At 37.3% G+C, this 20,098-nt stretch overlaps 1 protein-coding gene across 1 annotated transcript in view; it reads left to right on the top strand.

Moving 5' to 3' along the window:
- Positions 1–20,098, top strand: part of LOC131993243 (gamma-aminobutyric acid receptor subunit pi) — a 97,880-nt gene that overhangs the window by 73,086 nt on the left and 4,696 nt on the right. The window contains exons 4-7 of the mRNA XM_059359048.1: positions 2,798–2,865; positions 8,643–8,860; positions 13,826–13,908; positions 19,355–19,492. Of these exons, the coding sequence (XP_059215031.1) occupies positions 2,798–2,865; positions 8,643–8,860; positions 13,826–13,908; positions 19,355–19,492 (507 nt within the window). The remainder of the gene's footprint in view (positions 1–2,797; positions 2,866–8,642; positions 8,861–13,825; positions 13,909–19,354; positions 19,493–20,098) is intronic.

The following is a 20,098-nucleotide window of genomic DNA, read 5'->3' as shown; positions in this document are numbered from 1 at the left end:
ATAGATATATAAATCTTAAAATATAGAAGCTTAAGCAGAATGAGAGATGCTTATACGTGTCGTGATTTAGCTTCCAAATTCCATCAAGCGACTAATTTACTTTCAATAGAGAAGCGAAGTCTATCTCAGCTTTCAGAGGAACAATGTTATGTCATTCCCTGCAAATCCCTCGCCACCGCTATTGTTCTGAGCTCTGGGAATCCGTCACAATGTGATTATGGTTTGTTTACTCGCTGTTAGATCTGTAATAACACCTCGGACTTTACCAAGGCGAATGCTATTCAGCATAATCACTAGACTTCCCGCCTAGAAGTTTGGCACATATTGATGGCAAAATCACTGCTAAAAACACATATTCCCACACCTATACACGTGTAGGCACATAACACTGTGAGAACATCCACTGATTTTATTCATTCCCTATAAAAACAGCCAGAAATGCTTCACTATGTGACAGCTATTATGCTTTCATCATGCTCTCCTCTGCCCTGCATTGTGTTTTCATGGGATTTTGAGCCACACATAGAGTGCAAGTTAAAATATTCTCAACATTTTGGTGCAAGGTGCAGGGTTTCTCTGCTTGTCAATGTCATCCTGTGGCCAGACAGCCGCAGGCACAACCAGCAGGGCTGCTCAGTGCAGTCTGACCAGATATTTCTGAAGTGGATCCCCCTATCCTTACTGAAAACTTAATCAGTATTCCTCATGCTGAAGTAACCTAGAAGATTAATTTGACGTTTTGGGGGTAATATGCTTATTGGATTCCGTGCTTTTTGAGCTATATGAAAAGATTAACATCAATCTATATGTTAGCACGGAGAGCTCAACACACTGCAAATTAAGAAATGCAAATGACATCAATCAATCTGACCACACATGCACAGCATTTACAGTACATTATCAACCTGACTACACACAAAACATGAAGTTATTGAAGTTTGCTGTCCGTGATTGTGATCATATGATTCAGATATTATAATAATAAGCAAAAGTCTAACCTCCAGGTTAGCAGCAGATATCTGCAAAATGTCTGAAATATGGCATCGCAAACTGGAAAGGAGCTCAAAAAACCCTTTTCCCAACACCACAAACAAAATGGACAAAGTATTCAGATCCCATACTTAAGTAAAACTACTAATACCACACTGCAGAATTACTCCACTATAAGTAAAAGTTCTGTTTAAAAAAATACGGTAACACTTTACAATAACCAACTAAATAATGTTTATAGATGGTTTATAAACCAATAATAAACATTTACCAAGTGATATACATATTTAATCTTAAAAAAATTCAACCAATTTCTTAAAGGTATATGAATCATTTCAAAAATCATTAACATACTTAATATGGTGTTAAAAATGTTATAATGAGTGCAACTAAAACTATTAATTAACTATTAATTATAATTTAATTGTTTGTTTATGGTAAAGTAACTATAAACTTACATTAATATACCATCTATTTGCTATTTTTAAATGATTTAGTTAGTTAAACATTAATAAATTATGTATTTACCATTCTAAATGGTCTATATACGGTTTATAAATGATGATTAAACATTAACAAACTATCTGTTTACCATTTATAAATGATGGTTATTGTAAAGTGTTACCACAAATACTTTAAGCAGAAAAGTATCAATATCACAATGTACTTAAAGTATCAAAAGTAAAAATACTTGTTATGCAGAATGGACCCACTCAGATTGTTTTATATATCCAAATATATTATTAGATTGCCTGTACTGATCCATTAATGTAAAGCAGTGTTTTAAGTTTGTAAAGATTGGGCTCATTGTAACTACTTAATATACTGTTATGAGGTTTAATAAAAAAGTAACTAAAGTAGTCAGCTAAATGTAGTGGAGAAGAAGTATAAAGTTACATATGTAACTTACTTAAATATATGTTACTTTACTTAAATGACATAGCTAGATGAAAATAAAAAATATAAACAAAATATAAACAAAACAAATAATACAAAGGTGTAGAACATCTATAGGGATTTTTTGAGCTTGGTCTTAAAAGTATTTAAGGAGGAACATAATTCTGTTAGATTTTTTATGTCATTCCACATCACCTATATGTGGCCTTTATGCTAAGCTAAGCTAACTGGCTGCTAGGCATGGCTTCATATTTACTTATTTACATATTTTCTCATCTAACTCGACACCAGAAATCAAACAAAAATCCTTTAACGCCAATAAAAGTATCAACCGAATTCTTTGATTCTTTCTTTTCAGTAGTTTGATGTTGTGTGGAGAAATAAATGCAAAGATAAACAAAAAAACTTGCTTACAGAAGACGTACAAGGAAGATATAGAATATCTGCATTATGACAACAGGCTCATTAGTCTCTCTCTCTCACAGAAATGAAGATTGATATGTGAGAGAGAAGGAGAAAATGGGAAGATGAAGCATAAGAGAGCCGCAAAGTTCCCCCTCTTTGATGATGAATCAGGGAGAACTAATTCCCTCAAGGGGGTTCACACTCCTCAGACTGCAGCTGTTGATGAGCCAGCTATGTGGGGTCTTTAGCATTTTTTAAATATGCTGTCCTTCAAAAACCTTTCATTATACAACACTATGCTTTATTATACAACCATATATCCCGATGCCTCCTCAGCATACACTGTTATGTCACATAACTGGGTCACATGTACAGTAGGAGCCATCTGTATGTATGCATGAACACTCACAGACACATATTAAAACTTATATTAAATGGTGGGGATTATGACAAACAACAGCTGACACATGCAGCACTTTATTGTTGTTTTCTTGTTTTTGTTTAGATGGTCCTGTAACAGTGGGGATGAGTCTGGACATCGCCAGCATTGACACCATCTCCGAGATCAACATGGTAAGAAAATATTGATTATGATAGAATATTTTATGACCAACAACAACTCATAAGTAGCCTACACTGCAAAAAAAGAAACGTTGGGTGAACTCAAAATTTCAAGGCAACAAACTTCGATAAAATTTTAAGTTGGACAATTAAACTAAATGTTTTAAGTGTTTTTTGTTTTTGAGTTTGCTCAACTCTGAATTTCTCTGGCACGATTGTAACGCCGCTATGAAATGTCAGCTAATGTTGCGACCACAATTTCGAGCATTGATACGCTAATGGCTACTCTTGTAGCTGTAACAAGAAGCACCGCTAGCATCAATTAGCCGCTAGCATCAGTTAGCCGCTAGCATCTGTTAGCGCTATCATCAGTTAGCGATATCATCAGTTAGCCGCTAGCATCAGTTAGCTGCTAGCTTTCGCTAATGACCGAATTTCACCGCTTTCCCGCGTTTCCCAACAAAGAAATAAGAGTTATCAGAACTATTGTCCCTTGTTGTGAACCCCAACTTAAAGATATAAGTAACAACAACTCACCAACTTGTTTTTGAGCAGACAACTGGCTTCCTTTGTTGTGCTAACTTACATTATTGCCCTAAATGTCAATAATTTATATTTCCAAGTTTTACCAACTTAAATCACTGTTTTAGGCCAAAAAATACAAGTTGGCTTTTTTGCAGTGTACACGTCACCCTATAAAGTTGGAATAGTTCTGTTTTCAGACACAATCCTTAATTGTGGTTTAATTTTCATTGTGTTATGTTGGGAAGACATTGATTAATCCATAAGAACCCAGACCCAGTTATCCTGAAAGGAAAAAGATCTGTAATGTGACATATATGTTACATTGGGCGTTTATAGTATTTATGTTTATAATATCTCTTATTTTAAAATAAAAAAAAATAGACACCTTTTCGGCCTACAGAAACACAAATTTGCCTTTCTCTTTGCATCTCCACAACATATATCAAAATAGTTACATTAATAGTGCTGTTTAACAACAAATTATTTTAATAATTTAATAAATGAATAATAAATAAAAACAAATAACCATTTGCCTTTTTGTTGGCATCTCCATAACATATAGATATCAAAATTGTGACTTTAATTTGTTCAGGAAATATGGTCAGAACACGTTTTATAGAAGATTTAATGTGTTTGTTACATGGGTGTCACCATAGGTTCTAATGGGTTAAAACAGTTTTGAGAAGATATATGATAGAAATCACATTGTCACAATCATGGAAAGAGATTAAAAAATACTTTATTCCAACTTTGTACATTTGTTATTATGTCTAGCATGCTGTTGTTCAGTTTATGAAGCTGTAATTTTTTATTAACACCTTCTTATATCCTATTTACCTCACTAAACCGTATGGTTATGTTGTAACCATGGTTCTCTGAGTAGAGAGACTATTTCTCCACTCCGTTACATATTTCATATGGAGAGATAGTCTCGAGATGATAAAGAAATATTCAATCCCAAACCCAAAACTTTTTTTCTAGCTCCATTGATCTGCCTCTCTACCTCTACCTATCAAATATAGATGAATTACAGTTTTTCACAATAACCGAGGCTGTTTAAAATCATTTCGTGTGAACAGTCAATATTTGCCCTGAAAACCAGAATTGCGAACGAATCAATGAAACGTGTGAGCCTTTTAGTGTTACTCACAGTAAATATAGATAAATACTGTATATATATGTATATATATATATACATATATATACAGTTGCCCATAAAGCTGGAATATTTTTGTTTTCAGACACAATCGTCTGTTAATTGTGGTTTAATTTTCATTGTAATATGTTTGAGAAGATATATATGAATTACATTGTCACAATCATTCATTGAAAAAGGTCGAAAATATTTTATTCCAACTTAATGGGCGACCGTCTGTGTGTGTGTATATATATATATATATATATATATATATATGTATAGAAGTCTATGAAAAAATTACCCTAATTCTCACTTGGGTTATTATCTCAGGAAATAATTTAATATATATATATATATATATATATATATATATATATATATATATATATATATATATATATATATATGTATATATATATGTATATATATATACATATATGTATATATGTATATATATATTTATATATATGTATATATATATATTTATATATATGTATATATGTATATATATATATATATATATTTATATATATGTATATATATATGTATATATATATATTTATATATATGTATATAAATATGTATATGTATATATATATGTATATATATGTATATACATATATATATATATATATATATGTGTGTGTGTGTGTGTGTGTGTGTGTATGTATGTAATCAATACAATCGAACAACATTTTCAAACCATGTTGTCTTCATTGGGGTCAAGGGTCAACACCTGCATGTAAATAGTGTGAACAAACAAACGTATTATAATTTAGAGTAGAAAAGATTCAAGCAGGAATTGTTTGATTATGTTTTCTGTCTTCTGTCTGATCCATTGATTAACAATTTATATTCAGTCTGACTCTTCACTAAACTGGATATTGTTTGTTTTGGACTGTTGGCGGTACAAAACAATCAATGGGAAAAATTCTCAATATTTGCGGGTCAAACAACTAATGGAGAAAATAATTGGCAGAATTGAATTGAACAAAAAAAAATGTTATTTTCATTTCAACAATTAGGTAATTACACAGACACAATAGAGAACCATTTTCAAGCCAATTGTTAGTCAGCTGGTCCACCACTTTCATTCAGACTTTAATATCTCTACAATTATTGGACGGATGGATGAAAATTATTATCAGTAGCCTGTAATCAACCCCATCCTCTAAAAATGATGTTCCCGAACAACAAAACTGTATTTTTAATAACTTTTGAGGGACTTTCCATCGTGAAACATTTTCAAAACTCAGTATTTGAGCAAATCAAATGTACCCAGGGTGATGAAGATACTGGGGCTTTGACATTGATCAAATAGTGGAAAGAAATAAAAAAGACATGTTTTGATATTGATGTGAAATGGTCACAATTTTGGTTAGGGTAAGGAAACAAAAATACATGGTTTAGTCCAGTAGTTCTCAACCTTTTTGAGTCGCGACCCCCAATTTAATATGCATGTTGTCCACGACCCCCGCTCACTGAACACAATCTTACATGCACAGTTCAGATCACAAAATGACCAAAAAAAGACACAAAATGACCAAAAAAAAGACACAAAATGACAAAAAAAGACACAAAATGACAAAAAAAAGACACAAAATTACCAAAAAAGACACAAATTGACCACAAAATGAAAAAAAGACACACAATGATCAAAAAAGACACAAAATGACCAAAAAAGACCAAAAAAATTACCAAAAAAATACACAAAATTACCAAAAAAGACACAAAATGACCAAAAAAAATACACAAAATGACCAAAAAAGACACAAAATGACTTACAAAGACATGAAAAGAATTCAAAAATGGACAAAATAGTCCAAAACTCCATAGTTAAGTTGTTAACCCATTTCTTGTTCCCTGGCCTACTTGTATAATTCTGAAATGTACATTATTTTTCAGTTTTGGTTAACCTTACCTTTTTTTATTTACCTCTGGCAGTTCACCACTTACCTTTGTACCCTTTCAAGCTGTTCATTTGACTTGAACTGCTTGAATTTCAATAAAAAACTGGAAAAATTGGGGTGTTCTAAAACTTTTGACCGGTAGTGTATGTAAAACATGTAAAAAAATTAACAGAACCACAGGTAAAATATTTATAATAATAAAAAGTTGTGCAAAAAGAAACTCCAACTATGACAACAAGCTTCAGATACTCGATACTTTTGAAAGTGAGTATCGTATCCGGATACAACATTTTAGTATCGATACTTTTTTGAGTATCGATACTTTTGACAACCCTAGTCCTAAATTACTGGATTATTGACATGATGATTGACAGAACAACACAGCTGCCACTTCACGGCTCAGCCACACATTACCAGTGGACAGATGAGGGCTTCCACTGGGACTGATTAACTGTTGTGGGGCTGAACAGGAGAAAATGATTACGTAGGTGAACATGATGTAACATCAGGACTTTTAGACTGGATGTCCTACACAAAATGTCCTAAAAACCACAACAGTTGCTGATTTGAAGCAATGCTGTGGATTACTGTTGCTTCAGGCACAGAAGGGCTTAGGGACCTGACACCAACAATACCCCACAATGGAAAAAAAACACTGTCTGACTAATGAAATAGGTTCACAGGGAAAGAAGCTTGGTTTGCAAAAACCTCACTTGCCTGTCATAGTCTAGACGGATTTCAGAATAAAGGCCTCCTATAAGAAGTGAGGAGCATTTATGGGTACAAGTCAGGAACCGGCCTACCTTACATATCTCAAGGGTGCTGAGTCCAAAAAAAATGGTTCCCAAGCGAAAGTTTGAGTTTTTGACCTTCTAATTTGTATATCAAATGGCCAATTGCCCATCTTGTTCAGTCATTGGACCATTTCCCCTTAGTTTTTTTGTAAGTAGACAATCAAGATGAGGAAATTAAGTTTCTGGATCTATAGTCTAGGGTCAGAGCAAGGATATAGTGGAGGCTCAGTGCCTTTTTTATGTATATATATGTATGCAAAATACCAACTGGAACATTTAAAAGTGATATTGATTGAATATTTATGTCGGCTTTAAAAAAACACACACAAATAATGCTTAATTTCACCTTAAAAGTTGGTATTTTGCATATATTTAAATATACATAAAAAAAGACACTGAGCCTCCACTATATCCTTGCTCTGACTCTAGACTATAGATCTAGAAACTTAATTTCCTCATCTTTGATTGCCTACTTACAAAAAAACTTGGTCCAAAATGGTCCAACAACTGAGCAAGATGGGCAATTTGGCCGCCATATTGATATGCAAATGAGAAGGTCAAAAATTCAAAATTTTGCTTGGGAACCAATTTTTTTTTTGATTCAGCACCCTTGAAATAAGTAAAGTAGGCCGGTTCCTGACTTGTACCCATAAATGCTCCTCACTTTCACTTTTTGGACAATTCCGTTTAGACTATCAGCATATTATTGACGCGCTTGTTAAAACAGTCCATTAGCTCTTTTTGTGACCTTTGAGCCTTAATCCTGCAGGACTACACCGCCACCATATTCCTCCGCCAGCGCTGGACTGACGAGCGTTTGGTGTTTGAGGGCAACAAGAGCCTGAGCCTGGACGGGCGGCTGGTGGAGCTTGTGGTGGAGATTATAGAAGATTTAATGTGTTTGTTACATGGGTGTCACCATGGGTTCTAATGGGTTGATACAGTTTAGAGAAGATATATGATAGAAATCACATTGTCACAATCATGGAAAGAGATTAAAAAATACTTTATTCCAACTGTACATTTCTTATTATGTCTAGCATGCTGGTGTTCAGTTTATGAAGCTGTTATTTTTTATTAACACCTTCTTATATCCTATTTACCTCACTAAACCGTATGGTTATGTTGTAACCATGGTTCTCTGAGTAGAGAGACTATTTCTCCGCTCCGTTACAAATTTCATATGTGCGGGGTGGCTGGAGAGATAGTCTCCAGATGATAAAGAAACATTCAATCCCAAACCCAAAACTTTTTTTTCTAGCTCCATTGATCTGCCTCTCTACCTCTACCTATCAAATATAGATGAATTACAGTTTTTCACAATAACCAAGGCTGTTTAAACTTGCCTGTCAGCATATTATTGACGCGCTTGTTAAAACAGTCCATTAGCTCTTTTGTGACCTTTGAGTCTTAATCCTGCAGGACTACACCGCCACCATATTCCTCCGCCAGCGCTGGACTGACGAGCGTTTGGTGTTTGAGGGCAACAAGAGCCTGAGCCTGGACGGGCGCCTGGTGGAGCTCCTCTGGGTGCCCGACACCTTTATAGTCGACTCCAAGAAGTCCTTCCTCCATGACATCACGGTGGAGAACAGGCTGATACGCATCTTCCCCAACGGGACCGTCCTTTACGCACTGAGGTGGGATAACGAACGAGCCTGTTGGTTTATTGGTTGTTGTGTTTGTTGTTTCTCTGCTCCAACAGACAATGAAAAAGCAGGCGAGGGAATGGGGAAGAAATTGGCTGAGGGAGGAAGCGTGGGTTGAATTTGAGATAATGTGATTGCGAAGCGTGGGGTTGTGTCGATTCTATTACTCGGGTATTGGATTGTGTGAATACAGGAGCATGTGATCTGTCAATACAAGGAGCTATCAAAGCGTCAGCGAGTCCCGTTAGCATCTTTCCAGCATTGATTGTTTTGTGTGCGAGGGCTTGACATCTGGCCAGCTTCAGAAACATGCAACACCATGACTTTGTGATTAGACACTGGGCCAAGCAGACAAGTTATAGATGATCCTGTGATAAGCCCGTGATGATGGGATTTACATATCCTATTGCTTTTATGTAACATGCTTTAACCTCAGCCCATCTATGCACTGTATAAGAGCTGTCCGTGGTGCTGATTTGATTTCCCTCATGTAGTGTATTTTCTGCTACAGATTTACATTACTCTAATACTAAAAGTTCTGCTGTGTTAAAAGGCCTCTGCATGAACCTTTGTTCAGAACAGCCAGTCCTCAGGTAGAAACTGGTTCCAACCAGTATAATGACCATTAATATCTGGGAGTTGTCAGACAGTAAAGGCATTGGGATTTTTGAAGATAAGCAAGTATAAATTGCATCCTTTTAAGGTTAAAAAGTAGGTTTAGCAGCGTGCTCGTGTCCAGGAAAACGTACACATGCATGGGCTGTAACATTTGAATTAAATGATCTTACACACAGATATAGAGTCAGACGAACTGAGGGCTTCATTGGACTCGGGACACCTTTTTTCAGCAGCCTCAAATTGACCAAGTTTTGTCTCCGCTGTATTTAGGCAGTGTTCTGATTGATTGACAATAAAGAAAACTAAAAGGAACTTCGACTTGGTTTTTAATCCTCTTCTCACTCAGAAAGGTGGTCAATTTCACACCACACTCACTCTGTGCTTTCGTGGATCTTAATGGTGCTGAACTTCATTTCATCTTTGCATTCGGTTGTGGCGTAGTTATCCATGTTCCGGTTGCACAATGAAAGAGGAAAATAGCACATGGGAGACATGTTTTTCTGTTTTAATGGCAACTTTATAACCATCATGGGGGGCAGAATGTACGTGGGTGTCATGTTATAGTAAATTGGGTTGGGTATTCTGGCTCAGTTCGGTCTGGCCCTACAGTTAATCATGTCTCCATACACTGTAAACATGAGGAGGCTTTACTCTCTAGTGTGTGAGCAAGCTTGTCCGTGAGATTTGATTTATGCTCTTAGTTTTAACAAGTGCATGACATTGTTATGTACATTGTGGCTCCATTTGTTGATTAATGTTGTTCTGAGCGTGCCCCTATACTCTTCATGGACATTTGCTGCCATATAGAGAGCTGCTGCACAGTTTTGTGACGAGGGAAATGGAGGGAAAGGGTGGCGCATCACAGTCAGAGAGCAGCACTAGTGAGAGTAAAACAAGCCCAAAAGATTGTCAGGAGAGCGATGGCCACCTCCAGGGAATTGTGGCTGTGAAGGAGTGAAGTGAGAAAGATGAGATGTTGAGAAAAGGACAGCTCTGGTAAATGTTTCAGGGCTGAGCCAGGGGGAATACATGAGAAAGCACTGAGGTGACAGAGGCCAAAGGTTCAGCAGATTTAATTAAAATGACTGTATTCAACTTTTATGGCTTATGAGGGTCCAGTTTGTATCAGTAATATCATGGGACACAAATCAGAAAATCCCTTATAGTGAAAACCTGCAGTCTCTTCACTGGCTCCCTGTTGCATACAGGATTCATTTAAAATTCTTACTCTCACATATAGAGCATTACATGGTCAGGCTCCCCTATATATTATTGAACTACTTCACCCATATCTGTCAGCTCGGTCTCTTAGGTCAAACACATCTTCTGTCTGTTCTACGTACCCGTCTGAAAACACGTGGTGGTCGATTATTTGAATACGTAGCACCCAAACTTTGAACTCTCTAAACACCTATGTTTTTAGACACGCATTTGGATGACCAGCTTGCATTGTACATGTAGTGTATGTGTACTTGTATTATTGTATAATGGTATGTTTCATTGTTTTTTAATTGTCTTATGTTTCCCCTTTTTTTCTGTAAAGCACTTTGTGATTTAATCCGTGCTTTTAAAGTGCTCTCTATATACAAACTCTATAATCTTACTTACCTACTTGTTGTAACAGTCAAGTTGGATGGTAGATGGTTTCCCCCTATAGTTTCCAATTAATTAGTCAATGTGCAATAGCTATAGACTGTATAAAAGAAGTGGGCGGAGCCTCCGGGTCCGGAAATACCCTAAACCTGCATTCTTTCTAACTGCCAGAAGGGGGCGACTCCACTAGTTGCAAAAAGAAGTCCAGTTGTATAGAACTCAATGGGAAAATGACCTTACTTACTCTATTTCAGTCTAATGCACATCCCAAATGACAGGCACACAAAGAGGGTTGGTATAGAGACAGACAGTAAAACCTTTATTGTTTTTTTGATGGTTCACCGGCCCACTAGGATTTGTCGCGATTTTTCCCTGTAGATGGATTCTCAGAGTGTCCACCTACAGTTTTCCATTAATAATTCAGTGTGCCATAGCTATAGACTGTATAATAGATGTCAAGTTCTCAAGGGATTTCTCTTTACTTCTGCCCAAACCTGAAAAAGGCCTTGACCATCTACAGGGTGTATCGTAATCAACTCAAACGCTTCTTCACTCTTCTTTCTTTTATTTAGTTATTAAGTCTCAATTAAGCCATTAAGGTTGAAAACCTTGATAAGAAAGAAAAATAATACAACACAACATAATGCAATTGCTCAAGCTGCCTTGCATCAATCTTTTTCAAAATAAAAGTTCCATCAAAGTCCATTTCGTTGTTTTAATTTTAGCAGAATAGAAGTGGACGGAGCCTCCGGGTCCGGAAATGCCCTAAACCTGCATTCTTTGTAACTGCCACAAGGGGGCGACTCCACTGGTTGCAAAAAGAAGTCTGGTTGTATAGAACTCTATGGGGAAATGACCTTACTTACTTTATTATTTCTCTCTAATGTGCATCCCAAATGACAGGCACACAAAGAGGGTTATTATAGAGACAGACAGAAACAGAAAGATTGAGGAAAAACCTTTTCGGTTATGATGGTTCACCAGCCCACTAGGATTTGTCGCGATTTGTCCCGGTAGATGGATTCTCAGAGTGTCCACCTATAGTTTTCCATTAATAATTCAGTGTGCTATAGCTATAGACTGTATAATAGATGTCAAGTTCTCAGGGGATTTCTCTTTACTTCTGCCCAAACTTGAAAAAAAATGCCCTAAACCTGCATTCTTTCTAACTGCCAGAAGGGGGCGACTCCACTGATTGCAAAAAGAAGTCCGGTTGTATAGAACTCTATGGGGAAATGACCCTACATACTTTATTATTTCAGTCTAATGTGCATCCCAAATGACAGGCACACAAAGAGGGTTATTATAGAGACAGAAACAGAAAATTGAGTAAAAACCTTTTCGGTTATGATGGTTCACCAGTCTGTAGGGTTTGTCCAGGTCTTCCAGGTGGCCAGTATACCACTGGTAGAGTAAAAACTTACCAGGATGTCAGGTAATAAGGAGAAAGCCATGCCTGACATTGGCTGTTTCAGGCTAGAAACCGCTGTTTCATGTCATGCCACTCTGAAGTTGGCAGATTCAAAGGCCTGGACTCAAACAAAATTGCATCATTCTTACACTTTTGATGCATGTAAGACCAAAATTATACTGAAAAAGTCTTTCATACATACTGGCCCAGATTTACAGCATCACAATGCAAAGCGAAGCCTGCATTCTTCTTTTAAGTGATCACCAGTCATGTGTCAAAGAGGGTTCAAGTCATGCATAATTTCATATGCACTATTAGGGGACAGAGCGTTTGCAGTCAGGGCCCCAAGGCTCTGGAAGGATCTGTCGAGGAAATCAGGTCAGCTGAGTCAGTGATCTCCTTCAAGCCCCTTAATAAAACATGCTTTTCTCAGAGAGACGTTTCTCTCAAGTTACCTGATTTTAATTGGGTTTTAATCTTTATCTTTAATTTCCATTAAATCATGTTTTCTTCACTGTATTGCACTGTAAAAAAGGTTTATAGAAATAAAAGTAAAACTCTGTCAAATACATCAGAAATAGGGCATGAAATGAAAAATTGTATATCACCGTATTAGACACTTTTAATTACCGTAAATCAAAGAATAGCGCAAAACTTTTACTTTTTTCTGTCATAAACTGGAAGAAACACACAGGTTTTAGGTAAAATATAACATTTTCATGCAAAATTTATGGAGAAATACCATGATGTGTGAATGAATGACACAATTACCCTAAAAATAACAGGATTATTCAGACTAAATTACAGTTTTTGCTGATATTTACATTTAAATTTAGAATAGAAAATCCACTCACTGTAATTTTTACGGTGAAGTTCTGGCAACCACAGCTGCCGGTATTTTACCGTAAATTAAACAGAATATTTTTTTACAGTGTGGTTTTATACATAAAACTTTTTAAAATCTGTTTTATTTCAAAATCTGATGATTTCATGACTTGTTTGTTCATTTGGCTGCTTTTAAAGCACTTAATATTGTTGTTATTACGATTATATACTTTAAAAAAACAGCTGTTTCCTTACATCAGCACAACTTCAACCACAGAGCAGGGAAATAAATCACAAATCTGCTCATCTTCCCTGTTTGATTAAATTCCTGAGTTAAATGCTTTAAATCTTCTGCAAAATGAATATTTCCTATTGTTAGCCTGTTAGCACATACACACTGTACTGCTACAGAGCTAACTGTTAGCCAGTTAGCACATACACACTGTACCGCTACAGAATAGATCTACCCTTCTGTTTTGAATAACATCACAAACCTTTTTGTTTTTCAGGATTACCACCACCGTGGCTTGCAACATGGATCTGACCAAGTATCCCATGGACAAGCAGACCTGCACGCTACAACTGGAGAGCTGTAAGGACACTTCATATTCAATAAAGAGAATCTGAACTGTGCAGCCTGAAGCTGTGGCAGTGACTTTGTGGGTGGGCGTGATGTCAAATGAATCTGATCAAACTGAAGGATCAAACAGATCACTTTCTCTCATCTTCTAATCTGCTGGTGTGTGTATGCGCCTGCATGTGTGTGTGAGACTGTATGCTGCATGTCACACAGCAGACGGAGATTGCAGCCGCAATTAGCGTCATGAAATTGAAGATAAAGATGAGAAGTAACTTATAGGGAAATTGTCTAGCCGTGGCATACACTGCAAAAAAGCCAACATGTATTTTTTGGCCTTAAAACAGTGATTTCAGTTGGTAAAACTTGGAAATATAAATTATTGACATTTAGGGCAATAATGTAAGTTAGCACAACAAAGGAAGCCAGTTGTCTGCTCAAAAACAAGTTGGAGAGTTGTTGTTACTTATATCTTTAAGTTGGGGTTCACAACAAGGGACAATAGTTCTGATAACTCTTATTTCTTTGTTGGGAAAAGAGATGAAATTCGATCATTAGTGAAAGCTAGCGGCTAACTGATGCTAGCGTCTAACTGATGCTAGCGTCTAACTGACGCTAGAGGCTAACTCATGCTAGCGTCTAACATTTTGTGTCTTTTTTCTAGTCATTTTGTGTCTTTTTTTTGTGTCTTAATGTGTCTTTTTTGGTTATTTTTGTGTCTTTTTTTGACGTCATGAAGAAGTCGTCATCCAGAGGATTAAGAAGTATATGTTTGTGTGGAGAAGCTTTAATAAACTGCATTAAGTGATATAGCCTACTGTAACTGTGGACATTTCATTTGTGCACATAAAACACTTTGAATGGGGTTTCTCATCATAGTAGTGGCATCTTTTTTGAGTAGCAAATGGCTCATTATAATCTTAATAAATATTTTATATTTTAAAGGATTTCATGGTCTCAATTGCTAGTTTTAACTCTCCTTTAATACAACATGCGGTTCATTTTTTAAAAACTATGATCCCATTTAGAGTAGAATAGGCAAGAAAGCAGGGTATACTTTATGGCCTGATGGCTACCTTGTGATTGACAGGTTGCTATCATGGTGCACTGCCTTTTTTTTAGTTTTAGAACTCTAAACCTTTCACAGTGTGTAGTTAAGTGTTCGGATATAAAGAAAGGCACCTTGTTAACCAAGCTAGCTAGCGAGCTAGTGCTAGTGCCAGCTGATAACTTAGCATCCTCTTCCCCAGCTCCTCCCCGTCTTCTAAACAAGGTCACTTCTGGCTCCAAAAATCCAAATTAACAACAGAGAACCAGAATGCCAAACTCAAGGCTTCAAAATGGTAGACTACAAACAAATGGATGGCAAATAGGATCCCTCCTCTTCCCTTTCCCTGAGGTTTCTTCTTTTTTTCCTCTGCTAAAAGGGTTTTTTAAGGAGTTTTTCCCTGGCTGATGTGAGGGTCTGTGAAGCCCTTTGAAGCACATCTGTAATTTGTGATTTTGGGCTATATAAATAAAATTGACCTCACTTGACTTGACCACAGTGAACCTCTGATATTAATCTGCCCATCTAACTTTCAACAAAAAAAGCATATTTTAAATAATGTCAAACTAGGCCTTTATTGCTTCTCATAGCAACTATTTTCCCATAAGTCCTTTATTAGGGGTCATGTCCCCGACAACAACCCCTCTAGGTTAACAAATCCTTTAAAATCTTCTAAATATCTTAATAATGCAAACCTTTTTCAGTAGGCTGAGAGATAATTGTTCATGTGTTAAGGATTCTGGAATTTCTCGACATTTTCCTGCAATAAGAGGGGCGATGTGTCAAATTCTGACACGTTTTCAATGGTTTGAAGTGGAAATCTGGTGGCAGTAATTAAAGCAAATTGCAATGAAGATTAAATAACATGGCGAGGTCGGATTTTTTTTGGCAGTGCATTGGAATAAAAGGAAGAAAAAAACACATCCCCTTCACTCATCTGCCATATTTGCTTTCCAGCTCTCCTTTGCTCCACGCTATTAGACGACAGCCAGCCAGGCTAAGCTAAGTTTGATCCCTGCCAGAAGCCCACCAGGACCTCAGTGCCAAATAAAACATTTAACGGCAGCTCCAGTCCCACTTAGCAGACAAAAAAACATCTGGAGGTTAAAGTTAGGTAACACAGTGGATGAGGGATCCTTCCCCGGCTGCTTCAATAATTCCAGGCTAAATATCTGCATCTTTGCTGTCTCTCTCAATCTTTCTCTCTTTCTTATCCTGCTGCTGCTGTTTTCTCCCCGTCTCTCTCTCCTCTTCTTCAATCTCTACCTCCCTCTTGCTCCGTCTCTTTATGAAGATGTATATTCAAGGATTTATTTCTTTTAATGCCGTGCCAAAAGTGGATCCTCTGCACAGGAGGAAGGTTTAAAGAGAGCGTCGTTGTGGGAGGGTGCGGGGCGTTTAGATCGGGATTGCGGTAAAATATTCAGTGCAATCTGACAGCAGAAAGAGTCAGCAGATAGTTGGACAGTCTTTTGTGATCTTTGGGTTAATTAAATTTTTGGCTGTGAAAAGCTCTTTGATTGTGAACATGGCTACTTGTATTCAAGGGGGGCAACAGGGCACCGGAAGGTTGAACGTACCCCCATGTAACTCTTTCCATGCTATTGCACAGCGTGTCACATCCCATTTGTGTCTCTAATTTGTACGGTAATGTCAGGGCTTTAGGTCAGGAAAATAATGAGTTCTTCTATTAAGAGAAGTACAATGAGAGAGAAAAAACAGTGATTTTACAGGACCTTTCAGCATCAAAGTCAACACTGCCCTTCATTAGGGGACTTTGCTCCTAGCATCATGGCTCACACTGGTCAATAATACATGACTATATGGGTTTAAATTGAGGAAGCAACAGAGAATTAATGAGTATTTCATGTAGAAGAGTTGATGGAGGTGTAGCTTCAGCCACTTCCTCTCACGTTTCTTATTCTCTTGCTCCCTCTGCAGATAAATGAGGAAAATACACCAGTTAATGACACCTTTTTGTCCTCATCATAAGAACCACTCCAGTTCTTATTAATTGATATCATTATTCTTACATTGTACTATCAAAAAACACTGCCACACTCAGCCATGGCATCTTTGACCATATTCATTTTGCACGCCTTCTTATTCCAAGTTTTTATTTGGGTTATCGGGGCTCTCCAGGGCCCGGTGCAATATGCATGATTAGTCTGTTATGGTATGAGGCAAGAGTTAAGCTCCTCATCAGGACTCTTTGCTTCCCCCCTTTGAAGAAGTGAACATGAACACCACAAATGCATTTCCATTAGCAAATCCTGTTGGATCTCTGTGTGTCAAACTGTGTTAGAGTGAATAATGGGAGAATATTATGTTTCCACTGTGACTGGAACTATATACAGGAAACATTAGCATTGTATTTTAAAGTGTTTAAAATGTCGTGTTGTTTTAACGGCAAACATACAGTGCTTTAGTGCTGGTTTAGACTGTACCCGGTTCTCAGGGGTAGCATAACATCTTCAGAGGGTTTCACATTCCCTTTGGCTCCTGCCAAATGTTTCTTCTATGCTGATATTTAGCATTAGAGGGAATTTACCACCCACTATGGCTCGCAATCCCAAACAAGTCAACCATGAGAAGAACAGACTTTAGCATAGCTGGAGTAATTAACATTCCCAGCTGTTCCCTCCATAGCTTTTAATGCTGTTTCTGTATCATCATCGTCATTGTGATCATCATCATCATCATCATCATCACAATATTTATGAATGATACTAGATTTCTAGGTTAATGTGTAAAATGCTTGTTGTATTTCCACCTGCACAAACACTGAGAAGGTAGAAACTGTATGTGTTTTATCAACTGTAAAACGCTGAAATAGTATCACAGTTGTTTGGTTAAGAGTTAGCAAAACAACTGCACATATACACAGTTAACAGATATGAAGCAACATTAGCATTCGTCTTGTGTTTTTGTCTGCTTGAAGAATGTAAGTCAGATGTTGACCCTTTTAGCAGGTATGGCCTTCAGATCAGCGCTAACTTTGCTTGTCCATATTTTGTGTTGTGTATTCTTTCTGAATTTGCTGGTCTGGTCTAGGCTTACCTGCTTAAATCGGTTAAACTTGCTTTTGTCATTATGACAGCCTGGGAAAATAAATAGGAGACTTATTTTGCCTTAGTTATAAGCAATGACAGCGTGAATATTAACATATTATGTTTGTTTGGACTTGTGCATGGACACATAGCAAATTCTAGCGCAATGGGCTCTACAATAATACTTCTGTAGCCACTGTAGCATGAGATCTAGCTAGCTAGCTTGCCAATTCCACCTTGCTTTCTTGCTAAAATTGTTACAGAAAATGTGCCCAACAGCAGTAAGGTGCTGCTAGGTCTAACAGTCCCTCCACCTCTCTCTTCATTGGTAGAAGACTTCTTCACCAGATGGAAAGCTGAGGAGATAAACAGTCTAGCTAGCTAACTAGCCACCCATCCATCTTTAGAGCTGCCATCTGCTTTCCTCCTGACGCAGTAGCAGGCCAGTGGAGGGACTACATATGGCAAACCCAAACTGCCAAATCCATCAGTTGGCCAGCATCAAATTCAATCTGAAGAAAAAATTATTTAGGTTGGCAGTCTGAACAAGGCCTAAGACAACAACAATTCAACTAATATGGCAACATTTTGGATTTGAAGCTGACAGAAATAGATGAGGCGACATGTAGACACTGCAGGAAAAAAATCTCAGGGCATAAGTCACAGCTTAGAGGTGCATTACTGCCACCAAGTGGACTGGAGTTGCTACAATCTCATTAATGGGCTCTCTCAGTCCCATTATGTTGCACTTAACCGATGAGTCAGGTGCGACACCTGGTGGTACAGTTCTGTATACCAATAGAAAAGGAATGTAGTGAACAGTGGGGTTTTTCCTCCAGCTAGAAATGATTAGTGACAGTGGTATGTCCAAACCAAATCAGTAAATTGCCTGCCATAAAACCAAAACCAATAAGTAAATTGGGGCGGCTGTGGCTCAGTTGGTAGATCGTTCGTCCAGTGATCGGAGGGTTGGTGGTTCGATCCCCGACCATTGCGTTCTACATGTCGAAGTATCCTTGAGCAAGATACTGAACCCCAAATTGCTCCCGATGCTGCGTTCATTGGTGTGTGAATGAATTCCCAATGGTGGCAGGTGGTACCAATGTGCCCTGGGAGCCTCGGCCACCAGTATGAATGTGTGTAAATGGGTGAATTAGTGTAGTGTGTCGTGTAAAGCGCTTTGGATAAAAGCGATATATAAGTGCACTCCATTTACCAAGTAAAAAAGCCCTTTGTGTAGTTGTGAGCTGAGGGAAACTAAATAATTCTCTCTGGGTGTATTTCACATTAAATTAAAATATATCTTCAGGTTATTTTCTGTATTCACTGTAAGTAATTTCCATGTCTTTTTTTTCTCCTACAGGGGGTTACAACATCAATGATGTCATGTTCTACTGGACCAGGGGAAATGAGTCTGTCAGTGGTTTAGACAGCCTGCAGCTGGCTCAGTACACAGTAGAGGACCACTACACGTCTGTCTCAGAGGCAGTTTATGAAACTGGTAACAGTGACCTTTAAAACCATGGCTCAGTGTTACTCCCAGGGATATACTCAGTGGCGGTTCTAAACAGGGGCCCACAGGGGCCACTGCCCCTGTGAAGAAGCCCTTGGCCCCTGCTGTGGCCCCTGTGTCAAATTAATAATAAAATGATTGATTTATAACGATGAACAACAGAACAATTCTCACCTATTTTTTGTTCAAACAATATCTCATTGTACGCAAAAGGAACCCAAAATGTGTCCATTGTATGATAGTTTAATTGTGCAATAAAAGCGTGTGTATATAAAGAAAAGATCATTCTCATTGTACTGCACTTTCAACATTTAAAAAAAGTAATTGTGCACAAAAATGAGAAATGCCATTGTCATACAAAAATAGTTGTTATTGTTGGTATGTCTCATTGTTTCAATCAGTATATTTGTATATTCCAAATATACTTAAATGAGATTTTCGAATAAGCTAAAATAAAGGTTTGAATGCCTAAATATCACCTTTGCCATTTTTTAAAGTGCCCCTCAGATTAAGCACTGGCCCCTGCTTGGCCCCCACAGTAAAACCGGTCTAGAACCGCCACTGGATATACTACTGTTTAAATATTGTAAAATT

This window comes from Centropristis striata, chromosome 20, assembly GCF_030273125.1.
Source record: "Centropristis striata isolate RG_2023a ecotype Rhode Island chromosome 20, C.striata_1.0, whole genome shotgun sequence".
Lineage (NCBI taxonomy): Eukaryota > Metazoa > Chordata > Actinopteri > Perciformes > Serranidae > Centropristis > Centropristis striata.
Note: the sequence above shows the minus strand (reverse complement) of the source record. Positions and strands in the feature narration are given on the sequence as shown.